Source organism: Cryptomeria japonica, chromosome 3 (genome assembly GCF_030272615.1).
Source record: "Cryptomeria japonica chromosome 3, Sugi_1.0, whole genome shotgun sequence".
NCBI classification, from domain to species: Eukaryota; Viridiplantae; Streptophyta; class Pinopsida; order Cupressales; family Cupressaceae; genus Cryptomeria; species Cryptomeria japonica.
In genome coordinates, this window is record NC_081407.1 from 456,922,526 (window position 1) to 456,936,202 (window position 13,677).

The 13,677-nt window shown below is 33.4% G+C and overlaps 1 protein-coding gene across 1 annotated transcript; it reads right to left on the bottom strand.

Annotated features, from left to right (window-relative positions):
- Positions 1–240: 240 nt before the first annotated feature.
- LOC131046488 (peroxidase 3) lies at positions 241–3,442 on the bottom strand. The gene is made up of 4 exons (XM_057980551.2): positions 3,219–3,442; positions 2,431–2,619; positions 1,288–1,453; positions 241–883 (listed from the first exon to the last, which is right to left on the bottom strand). The coding sequence occupies exons 1-4, from the start codon at positions 3,429–3,431 to the stop codon at positions 468–470; spliced, it is 984 nt and encodes a 327-aa protein (XP_057836534.2). The 5' UTR covers positions 3,432–3,442; the 3' UTR covers positions 241–467.
- Between the last annotated feature and the right edge of the window lie 10,235 nt (positions 3,443–13,677).

Here is a 13,677-nt window from a genome sequence, read left to right on the forward strand (position 1 = left end):
GAATAATTTACTATCCATTGATTCCTAAAATAAACAAAATATTCTCATTTTTATTATTTATTTCAATATCATATTGCATGATCTACCATAACTATACATTAAATTTATTAATTATAATACTCGTTAAAATTCTATTTAAAAAAAAATCAATTTATATCTTTACAACTCTCTATTATTAAAAACTTAACAGTAACTTCTTAATTCAAAGAAAAAGCATCCTCTGATCAAAATTCGTGGCTCCTTCTTTATTACTTACTTGTCAAAGTCTGGCGCTAACTGGTGAAAACAGGGCAAGCAGAAAGAAATCAACAGAGCAGGGCTTATGATTACAAGAGTCGCTCCTGAGACATTTAAGTCTCAATCCCTGAGACAAAATGATCTTTTGAACATCCCACAAGCAACCATGACAAATCTTTATTACAAGCAGTACAAAATTGAAGAACAAATCCAAATGGGTAGGAAAGATTTTAGTTCACTAAAGAGCACTGTCGTCGGATCTCTCCTGCACTGCCAGTCAGCACACCAATCTGTCCCATCTTTTCCATAGATTTTGCAAACTCGGTGAAAAACTCATTCTTGGATTTCAGAAGTTGATTTTCAATATATGATTTGGAAGCAGAGTCTGTAAGCAGTGCAGCATCTGACTGGAAAAGCCCCCTTCTTTGCTTCACTCTTTGGTAGTAACTGAGGTCAAATGTTCTGAAGCTCCCTGGATCCATTTCAATTATAGTTGTATTGTCAGAAGGGGTCTTGCACTTGTTCTTCTTTAGGTTGGCTACATAGTTCTTGTCCATGGAAGGATCACTATCTCCCTTGCCACTGAAGTTGTAAAGGCGGTTGCTGAAAGGAGGGCCACAGTGGGCAATTCCAATAGTATGGGCACCTGTGCTCACAAATAAATAAGTCATCAACAAGAATTGATACAATTTAAGTTTTGATTTGTTTAGGTGATTCATATGAAATTACATTCTTTTTCATCATAAGGATCTATCTGTTCATGAGATTTAAGTTTATAAGCTTCTTGAACAAATCAAAATTTAGAAAGTGTTGTTTAAATCGACATGACTGACTAAACAAGACATTCCAAGTTTTGACTTATTTAAATGATTTATGAGAAATCATATATTCTCTTTTCAATATGACTCACCTATTAATGTCATTTAAACTGAACCACCTAAATAAATCAAAACTTTCAATATTATGTTTAAACAAACATTTTATTGTCAATTGAAAATGTATACCATTAACAATATTAATTAATGAGTTTGGTGAGAGAATTTTTTTAACCTGATAGAAGAACGAGGTCCTTGTTGTTGAGGCCCTTGCTGGCAAAAGAAGCACTCAGCTGGGAGAAGTTGAATGTAGGAAATGGAATATTTGCCAAGGCTTCGGAGGAATTTGATATGCGTCCATCTCTGCGTCCGGTTGGAACATTCCACTCTGGTCCTCCATGCTTTTATAGACACAACTTTGCATAGTGAGGTTAAGCTTTAAAAAACGAGTGACATTTTCAAAACTCTATAATGTCCATTTTAATTATTTCTATCCAAATTTTGTCAAATTAGGTATTTTTTAATAATGGAAGCATAATTTTTTTTTAATTTACTATAAAATGTTTAATAAATTTAGTTTGATTGATTAAAGTAATGAGTTTTTGGCTGTGAATATTTGAATTCAAATTTCAAAATTTGATTTAAAATTTTAAATTGTGACTCTTGATTTTTTATGATAAATTTTAGTGTGGAGGTGATCTCTAAATAAATAGATTTTTAAGTTTTGATTCTTAATCTTTCATATATAATTTCTAGTGTGGTTGCTTAAATGGAACTGATATATAACTCATTATTATCTTAAAAACTTGTAGTGATCTTATATAGATGTTCATAAGAACAATATATTAATTAATTTATAAAAGATTAGCATATATCAATTTTGAAATCATGAAAAAAAACACGGTTTCATGACCTGCTATTCTTTTTTATATTTAATATTTTTATTTTTAAAACAAAATGATTTGAATTTTTTATAAAAATAATATTGTTGACAATAAAATTCACAATTCTAGAACTGTCAGAGCTTTCCCATCAACAAAGAAAAAAGGTCATAATTATTAATACTTTAAAGAAACGTCGGTATTCTGTCCATTCAAACTGATGATGTTATGTCATCTAGAAGCTAAAAATTAGTTTAATACTAATAAAAGTCAATGTTATTAGTAATTTACAGAAAACTAGAATAATAAAACCTTAATATCTACAGACTCCAAAGACATAATAAAGTATTATAAAAACCCATCTCAATTATAGCAGTTTTTTTAACAATTGCAGAGAGACTAATGTTTGTAAGGAAATTTAAAATATACAGTACTCAATCAATGCATGAAGATAAAACTAAAAGATGAGAAATGCAAGGAAGATAAGAGATTCTTACTGCAACCAAATGGGCATCTCGTGCAATCAATGCGAGAATGTCAGCACATGAAACAACTCCAGGGCACTGCTTTTCTATTGCAGCCTTTGCTTTGTCTATCAAGCTGAATCCCCTCAATGTCTGGTTCGGTATTGCATCCTTTTCAGCATTACCATTACTCGAATTCAACAGCACAGACCCATCACATCCCTGTTGTATAATTAATAAACAAGAGCTGGTTTATTTCATTTTCCACAGCATACAAGTAATAAAGAATGAATTATAGATATTTTCAGAGAGCTCATTGTGTAAGAATATGTTTCTGGTTCAAACTGTGTATTATTCATATCAATATTTTAGATTACATTCTATAATCTATTATTATCATCTTCTTGATAATAGATCACACTCAACATTTTGAATCAAATCTTATGATCTATTATTATCTTTTTCTTGGTGATAGATTACAGTCAACATTTCAGATCATACTCTATGATCTATTATTATCTTTTCCTGAACAATGCATCACACTTAATGTTTCTTATCACACTTTATAATCTATTATTATCTTCTTCTTGACAACAGATTACACTCAATATTTTGGATCACACTCTATGATCTCTTATCATCTTCTTCTTGAAAATTCATCACACTCAATGTTACGACGCACATTCTATTATCTATCATCAAGAAGAAGATAACAATACATCATAGAAAGTGATCTGAAATATTAATATGAAAAAACCAATACATAACTTAAACCAGAAACACGCTCACACAAAAAAGAATAAATTGTTTTATATACCAACCCGAACAAAGCAATCATGAAAATGCATCCTGATAAGAGAAGCAGCCAGTTCTGGAGCCAAGGATATGTGGTTTTTGGCAACATCAAGTACAATCCCTTCAGCTTTTGGGCAGGTTGTGGTGTAGAAGCCCAGCTTCAGTCCTTGTCCAGTACATGGGCCCAAAACACATATGATAGCAATTAGACCAACCATCACACTATTCTTGGTCTCCATGTTTTAATGATCCCCACAGGCTAAGATTGCAGCTCCTGATTTATATAAGAAAACAGTCAATCTCTAGAGCATAAAATTGTGGTCCTAGAGCCAGCGATTATGGGCCATGGTGGTCAATAAAGACAAACAAGGACAGGCAGGACTTGTACCAACTTTGTCCTCTGAGAATATGGAATGATATTGATGTTATACTAATTCTGATTCTGCAAACACATGAATATCTAAGGTGATAATAATTGAAAGATGACAATGCAATTCAAGCTTGAATAACTAACGAACTTGCCAGACCAATTCATACCCATTTCACCTAATGACTGTTCTGTCTCACCTAATACACAGGTCAAAGATAGCTCTTCAATCTACAATATTAGTTAGTTTGCAGCATCTCAAATCAAAGATAGCTCAGCTGAAAAGGCAACCTTTTTGTTATAGATTTCTTTTTTGGGTCTTCTCTTTAAGAAACTCTTTTAATTTTTGTCTTTCCTGCCCTCTGTGTTGTCTCTTAAGATTTTTTTATTGCCTCAGAGGCATAAAAGCACATGGAAGAAGCATAAATCATGGGTATAAAATAATCTTGTTTGCCTGGACATAAACTTGAGAAGATAAAGTTCAAACTAATTTTCTTTGGATCTCCTCCCACCACGGAGTTGTTGAACTATTCTGTCTTTTTCAATGGCTATATAGGCAGGAGAGCTTAACCAATACCTTCAATCTAGCCAGCCATACAATTAATGTATTTGGGCCATAACTCAAGGTTAATAGATATTTTGTATTTTTTTATAAGTTGTTCTCATCTCTTCTGTTGTTTTTTCTTTTGAGATGAGTTGCCTTTCTTAATATTTGGATCATTATTCATTAAACGACTTATGATTTATAATTCATTAAACAATCGTGTAGATATTTTATATTTTTTAAAGAGATGATTCCACATCCTTCATTGTTTCTTTTGAGTTAAGGTTTCTTTCCTAACTTATTAGGATCAATATACAATATTTAGGTTTATAAATTAAATATAATTTAAAATTTTGAATAACATTATTTCCGTTTGTTGTATTGATTTTAGGGTTATTTTTAGTTTGTAGAGACAAGTTTTAGTGACAGCTAACATTATTTGAAAATGTTTATATAATTTTTTAAGATTCTTTAATTAATATATTTATGATTTTTCAAAATTAAAATAAAAAATGTAAGAATTAAGTATAATAAACTGATTAAGATAAAATATTAGTGATGTGATGAAGAATGATTGAAAATTATATTATGTAATATTATTTTAATTTGTTTTATTGATTCTAGGATTGTTTTTGGTTTGTTAAGGTAAAGTATTAGTGGTAAATATTTTTGAATTTTTATTCTTTCAATTTTAATGACATCTATTGTTTTTTGAAAATGTTTATATAACTTTAGATGATTTCTTAATTTATATATTAAATATCTTTTTGTAAAATGTAAGAGGTGAGTATAATAAATTAATTAAAACAAGTTGATTAAAATAAAAAAATAATAATGTGTTGAAGTATAATTGATAGGGACAATGTGGTGAAGTACAATAGGGAGTTATTCATTGTTTTGATCATAAATTTTTAATTGTAGATCAAAATTATTTATAAATGTTCACATTAAATTATAATGAATAAATCGAAAGTAAGTCATTCTTAAAACATTAGAAAGGGACACAATTATTTGTAATTCTATCTTAGCTAAAATAATTTTATTGTGCTGCAGTGATTCAATAGTAATAGAGAGAGAATAATGGTGCTCTACTGCTAAATGTGTGAGATTAATAAAATGGTCAAGAATCCGATATATAAGTTGAGGGGAGATGAGATTGATGGGTAAGATTGTAAGATGAAGATCAAGGGTGGAGGATGACTTGGCTCTCTCACCTCATGGGATGGTGCAAAGTGGAACTATGAGGTGAGAGGAGATGTGTACTTTGAAGGGAAACATGGGAATTCAAAATTTCCATTTATGAAAAAGAGGAGTGTTGGAGTGTAATAAAGAAAATAAAATTTCTTTTGAAGACTTGAAGAAGAAAGATCAATGGCCCAAGTAAATAGGGTCTTATGGCTATGTGCAAGATTATGGTGGGCCAAACTAGACCCTTAAGTGACAATGAAAATTCAAAAAAACAGAGTTAGACAACTTGACGTAAAAATTTGAATAAGTTATCACCATTATTTCAAAAATATGTAAGAATAGAATTTGTAGCAAACTGAATCTAGTTTCTAGGCTACTAGTTGTTTTCTTAAAAAAAAATGTATTTGGTGAAAATTTGAAATTTCAATGCAGTGTTACTAAAATTTTAGGAAAAAGATAAGAAGTAAGAGTTTGTTTGACCACCCTAACCACAATCAAATCATAATATTTTAGATACAAGTAGAAGACTCATGCCTAGTTGTGACATATTTTTTGTAATTTTTTTTGAAGTAAATAATTAATTATGAATTTTTTATTTCAACTTTTTAAAAATATAAAAAACCCGTATGTCTGACCACAATAACTTGGTCAAAGATTTATGAAATTCATTTTTTTTAATCCTATAGTATGCAAAGCATAGAATGTGACACATATTTTGGATTCAAAAAATGTTATATTGTTTGAAAGTTATAGATGTTTTTCAATTAGCCTATCAATCAGGACTTTAGTTGTAAATCAAATCGAAAATGAATAATAATTATTAATTAAAGTCAAAATAAGACATAATTATATTGGTGGAAATCTGAGAATCTCCTTAAAAAATCCTTTTTGTTTCATCAATTTTAGGTGAAAAAAAGTTGTTAGCCACATGGGTAAAGTCTGGAAAAGTAAGGAAAACCCCTAATCACATTTTTTGTGTTGAATTTCCAAGTTTGGCATGTCCTAGCCAAATCCCAAAACAATCCCAAGGCAAATACCAAGGTTGTAGATTTTTGTCACAAGTAATGGATACGAGATATATCCACAAGTAAAAGATATTTGATATTATCGGATATCCGATTTTTTTGTTAGTTTTTTTCCATAAATACAATATGTAATATATAATATATTATAATATCTTATACATATAATATAATTAATTACATTTGGTGTTTTGCTTATTGGACTAATTAGGTTCACATATTTGCCTTTACCGACATATAGGTCTAGGTTATGGACCGGTACAAGATATCATGTTCTAGATCAACACGACACATTTTGGAAATGGTTTATTAATTGGATAATGTGTAAATGTATTGAGGCCGACATATTGTATTGCATCAAGACTTATTTTAAAAATGTAATATATTTAGTGAGCCAACCCTATCATGAGGTCTTAGGTTTTGTATAAATAATTGTAAGATCTTATTTGGAAGAAGAATTAATGTGTAAGTGCGAATATTGAAGATCATTGTGAAGAGCGAAAATAAGAAGATCCTTGTGCGAATCACACAGATATCATCTGAAGGTTGAAGGAAGGTTGTTAAAGGTTATGAGGGTTTCTGGTCCTCATGCACAGAGCTTAAACTGGTACTAAATCCAACATTGAAGATGCTATATTGAAGCAGTACATTGTTATTGGATTTAACCATCCAACAGTGTAGTCAATGTGACTCCTATTTTGTGATTGAGCAGTGAGCTCTAGGTGGTTGGACTTTCTGCATGTGCAAACCCCATTATTGTATTCACTTACTATCTGCAGTAGTATCATCTGATTGTGGGTAAGGTTTCCCACCATGGTTTTTCCCCTTACACCTGGTTTCCACGTCAAAATATTTGTGTCATGTGTTGTGGATGTTGTTTTCCTTTCTGTTTCATGCATTAAGTTATACCAATACTGCTATAACTGTTAATCTATTCTACCAGCATTAAGTTTCTTTTACCGACACTGAGTTTTAAGTTGGAATAATTTGTTTTGGGTTATAATTTATTGACAACTGATTCACCTCCCCCCCTCTCAATTGTCCTTCCGATTCCTAACACTTCTCTCCCTTGCCCACCCCCTTGAGCCCTTTTCCCTTTTGAACTCCTCTCTCCCTCGTCCCTTGTCCAACCCCTCTCCCTTTTCCCTTCTCTCCCTCTCTCTTTTGTGATACTTCCACCCCCTCCTCTCTCTCTCTCTCTCTCTCTCTCTCTCTCTCTCCCCCTCTCCCTCTCCCTCTCCCTAGATCCCTATCCCCTTCCACTTCTCTCCCTTTCCCACCCCATCGATCCCTTTCCTTTTCTCTCTCCATATCTCTCCCTCTCCCTTTTCCCTTCTTTCCCCCCTCTCTCTATGTCTCCCTCTCTCCTTTTTTGATACTTCCATCTCCTTCCCTCTCCCCCTCCCCCTAATTACTCTCTCTCTCTCTCCCTCCTATCCCCTTATCTCCCTTGCCCACCCCCTCAAGCCCCCCTCTCTCTCCCTCTTGATATTTCCATCTCCTCCCCTCCCCCCTCTCCCTTTCCCCTTTTGGACTCCTCTCTCCCCCCTCCCTTGTCCAACCCCTCTCCCCTTCTCTCCCTTGGACACCCCCTCGAGTCCTCTCTTCCCCCCCCCCCCCCTCTCTCTCTCTCTCTCTCTCTCTCTCTCTCTCTCTCTCTCCCTATCCTAAACAAGGTATTGGATATTGGATATTATCCGATATCCAATACCTATGAGAAATTGAGCCAACAAAATTTTTGGGGCCCTTATGAAAAGATATTGGTCCTATATCCAATATATGATCATATATCAGATATTATTTGATATCCAATACTTGGGCTACACAAAAGAGGACAATGGGCCATTTTGAGCATTCCAACGATCCCTACATTCTTTTTGCAAGAGACAAACACAAGTTTTTTTATAGAAATAGATAAAATTCTACTTTTTTGAGAATCTTTGACACAAATTTGTTATTAACAATCATTTTTTAGCATCTTTGTGGAGGTATAATGGGGAGTAGCAGTCGTTGAAAGAAAAAATGTAAAAGACAACTTTGAAAAGACCAAATTGAAGCATATAGACAAAGAGATAGAGAAAGTCATAGGAAGAGAAGACAAGGTATGTCAAATATTGGTGAAGGTGAGGCCTTTTCTCCACCCCTAAGTGTTATTTTAAGTGAAGAGGAAATTGAATATGCAAATTTTGAGCATGGTATTGAAAATGAAAATAAAAATGTAGATATTGCCATTGAAAATGTTGAACATGATATTCAAATTGGGAATGAAAATGTTGAAATTGATACTCAAAATGTTCAACATGATATTGAATTTGAAAATTAAAATGTGGGAATCGATACTCAAAATGTTCAACATCAAATTGAATATGAAAATGTTGACATTGAAAGTGAAAATGTTGAAATTGACATTGAAGGTAAAAATGTTGGAATTAACATTGAAGGTAAAAAATGTTTCAAACCAAGTGAACATTATGTATCACCAATTTATATGAGAAATGAAGACCCTCCCATAGAAGAAAAATATTTATTCAAAACTCAAGACCTTCAAGAACCCCAAAATGGTTACTTTAAATTGATCATGAGAAGATTATAAACAATCTTGAAGGCAGGAGGTCAACATGATCCATTCAATTGTGGGCTACACAACTTTTCAACCAATATTTTAGCAATAAGATATTGATCAAGTTCAATGCCAAATTTTTGTACAATTGCTAAAGATGCAAAAGATGAGACCTTTGCTAGCCAAATTGAAGATTCGTGTGAACAAGAAGATAGAGAAAAATTCTATTATTGTCAAAAATATTTTTAATGCTCTCAATTATATTGGAAATAATAGCAAGGAAAAATATAAGAGAGTTGCTTGGAGAGTGATTACAACCTCCTTAACAAGCCATCATTTGAGAAAGGCTCGCTTTATGAGACAAACTTATGTTGATTTCGACATTAATTGTAAAACTGTGTATAGAACACTTGCAAGAAGAGAAAGACTCGGCGATCCTCTACAAAATGATACATGAACTTTTGGTGGGAGGCTTTCATGTGTTTATAAGAAGCTAACCGGTAATGTAAAGGAGGAAATTCAACAATTTTGGCACTCTAACTCTAGAGTATCACCCAATGTAAAGGATTTTTTAAAGTTAAGAATTAGCAATTGAGACGACACACCACATCCTAAAAATTTCTTGGAATCAAACCAAACAATGTTGTTCAATTTTTTTTGTGAAACACATACAAATTTACAAATCTCACAAAGGGCTTTTGAATCTCTAAAGCCATTTTATTGTGCACCTCTTAAGATTCGTAATACGTTTTGTTGCAAATATCATGTGGATTTTTCAATGTACCATGAACTATTATGCTATATTGGTTCTAATTTGTATACTAACGAAATGTTGTAGGAGTGTGGTGCAATGCAACTTCCGAGATCATCGAGGGACTTACTAGATCTATTTTTATGTCCTAGAGATGATGACTACTTCTTCTAGAGAAATGATTGTTTAAATGAGAAGTGCTCACAATGTGGTGCCTTGTCAAAGTTTGTTTCGTGTTTTCATGAGGGCAACAAACTAAATTTTTTTAAAGAATATTGTTGATAAAAAGAGATATGAGATGGTCAAGTATACTTTGAAGAGTGGAGGTGAAGGTTCTAGATGGGAGTTGGTCTCTAGAGAAGTCAGTGTTGCTGATTTTATTTCAGATTTTAAGGATCTACAAGCATGCAAGACATACCCATAGGTATCAATGGTTGGATCAGAAATTTAGGATGTGTAAGAACTCTTTCCCTATTCTCACTATTATATCAGTGGTCAATTTTTTAGAAAACTACACATTGCAACCACAAAATGAGGTTCAAGCTTAGTATTACAATTCCATTTAGACTGCTATTTTTGTCCACATAACATAAAGACATGCCCCTAATAGTACAAAAAGGGACAGGAAGATAACCAGGGAGTATCATTTTTATATGAGTGATGATAGATTTCACTCCTCCGAGTATGTGCAACATTGTTTCAAGATTTTTTTTGAGTTATTACAGGAAAATTATATTGCAATAGACTAACATTTCATTTGGTCAGATAACTACATGGGTCGATTCAAGAATGCTTGTATATTTTATTGGTTGAGTAGAATGCATGCAGAAAGGGGTGTACCTCATAGTTGGAGTTTTTTTGAAGTCAGGCATGGGAAAGGGGAGCATGATTAAGTAGGTGCATGTTTGAAGAGAGCTCTAGTTAGGAAGCTATTGAGGATTTTAGGTACTAAATTTTGTGATGGTGTTAGAATTAGGGATCATTGAGAGGGGGGGTGAATCAACGATCTACCAGAAATCAAATCCACAAATTTATTCTTTATCCACCAGTTAGCAATGCATAACAGAAAAGAACACAAACATGCAGCAAATAAACCACAGATCCACAACATCATAATTTTTACGTGGAAACCCGAAAAGGGAAAAACCATGGTGGGGCTGGAACCCACAATAATCATATACTATGGCCAGGAGTACATAAATATTACATCGATGGGGAATGCACTTGCATTCAGGCTCACTGCTTAGAGCTCACTACTCAATTACAATTTCTCGGAAGGATACAACCTTCAGGGAAGTCTCACTTACTTACAATTTGATTACAATGAAGAAATATAATGAAATGAACTCTCAAGTAGCATCTGATAATGCAAGAATGAGTTCCGATTAAGTACCGAATCTCTGACTATGTTCACTCTAGTAAATACTCTGTTTCTGTCTCAATCAGCTACTGAATTATCTGTAAACCAAATGCACACGTGAAACTGCACTCAATCACACCAAAGCGGATCACCTCAATAGTATTACACCAAAAACCAATCGCCAATTTGATCTTATATATTCGGTCTTAACACAAAAATAATCTCCTTCAAGTCAACTTCAAGTCGGCTTCAATCTCGAACAAAACATTGCATCGAACCAAAAGATTATAATCACACACTTCCTAAGGATCTTTCCATTCACCAAGAACACGAGATCAACCACCAAAATTACTACAATCATCGAAAATCATCCCGGACCAAAACAATACTGAGATAGCCTTGTTTTACTGGTTAACTTCCTATCGGTTAACAACTTACAGATAAGATGAATCACGACCACTAGATTGATACTCCAAGAACAGTTGCCATCAATGACAACCCTAGACCAATAAGCAACTACCGGAAGTCACTAGATGAGTGTCAATTTCCAACAATCTCCCCCTTTGGCATTGATGGCAACACTTGTGAAAAATGTCTATGTTGAAACTTGTGAAGCCTGTACACCAGATGATAAAGAATGAAAAAATTCTAAGGCTCCCCCTTAGATCAACAATCCAAAATCTACATCACCGAACTGTACACTCGATACATAATTAGTTTGTACATTTTTCACCTTATCTCTCCCCCTTTGATAGCAATGCCAAAGATGGGGTGTGCATCAAAATATTTTGTATATACAAACACACACATCGGATGACCAAATCTATACATGCTTAAGTATATCTGCATATGCCATCTTAAGGAACCCAAGATATGTGTTCCATCCTGCCCATAGTTTCTCCAAAATTGAAACAAAACCATTCAAAACATAATCATTAATTTCTATAGTTGCAATCTCAGTTGGTGTCTCCTAAGACATGTTTTGAATGTTGTCTATTTTATGATACACTAAGGTGTCTAACCAGGGACCAATTAGGTTCCGGAGTTCACCTATCCATCTAATCATTCTCTCCTTCTCCTTCTCAAGATTCGTAATCTGCTCCATAATAGTCAAAATTTGGCCTTCAATATTGTCGATTAAGTTAGTTGTAGGATCATAAGACCAAGAAATATGAGCTAACTTTCCTCTACAGTTATCTATCTTCTTGTCTATCTCAATAGTAAAATTGGTCAAAATTAGACAAGACTTATAAATTTTTCCACCTTCCGTTAAGGCCTCAATAATTAGTTTTAATTCCTTATCTAGCTGGACCTTATCATTACTAATCATTTGCAAAAAAATTTGAACTTTGGCATCTTTAAATTTCTCCATAGCCTACCTAGCTGATGCCTTGGTCAAAGTATCAAACTTTGTGGATATATGATCTATTAAGTTCTTAAGATTACCAGATGAACTAGAATCAGCATCAAGTTGTAGTTTTGGTACCATGACCTGTTCTAAAACTTTAACTAATTTCTCAATAAGTCTCTTCTCTTTTGATTCTGATTGTGCTAACTTCCGATTGGCTTGTGCTTGGAGAGAAGCAACTGTTGGGTCTCAAATCAACAGATTGGATAGGTTCTAAGGAAATGCCAACTCCTATGATCAAACCCTCCAATTGACTTGGCCAACATATAGAGTGAACCTGTTTGGTTGCTAACTCTCTCACTTTAGGCTCTGCAGGACCTAGGCGGGTATACCTATTCACTAGCTGTTCCTCCAACTAATGCTTTTTATAGCAGATCTAATTTCTCAATCTGATATTTCCTAGTCTCAGAATGGCACAAGTTCCTAGAATGGAGATATAGCAGACGAGTTCAAGATTGTTGTTGTAGAAGCTATTCGATCTATGTTTCCTTACTACTTCTGTTTGCTTTTAAAATAACAAATGGTGAAATATAATGATGAGTGTAATCTGTTGTGACCAGTGCCTTCTTTGCTATTTGGGCTACAGAGTCATTGTACTTTCTTCAAGACTTATTATGCGAGCCTGTGAGACAGTTTTTTAATCCACCCTTTTGTAGACCTGTCGGTTATTATTTCTTTTGAGATTAATTTGAATGCTTATATCATATGTTGATTGAATGAATTTAACCCCACCTTTAAGGGACCAATCAATGAAGTACTGCAAGGAACAATTACAATTCGCAAGCAAAACTTTTGTTTCAACGTTATAACATGAAGCACAGATTTGATTTCAAGAATATGAATAACCTTATCACTTTAGATAATATCACAGACGATTGCCAAAACAAAGTGAAATAATCCACAACACATACGCAAAGAAAAACAACAGTTCATAGCATGTATTCCATCGAAATTTGTAAAACTTACAGGCTGTCATACATCGCCATCTCCTTATTGTCTAAAAAAATACTATCCCCTTACATTACAAAAATCATTCTCATATATATATGAGGATGAAGGCCTTTCATGAAGAGACACGACCTTTCAAAATATTAATCGTTAATTTGAGTATTTCTAAACTTAAGAAAAAAGAGATTTAGGAGTCCCAAATGATGAATGTAATCATCGTCTTTGAAGGTTTTGATTCGAGGAGTCTGTTTCTTCAATTCATCTCCCAGCGACAGATACTTGAATATTATCTGGTTGACAGTAGGGGCCATATCCTTACTTCGATCTATCTCTGACA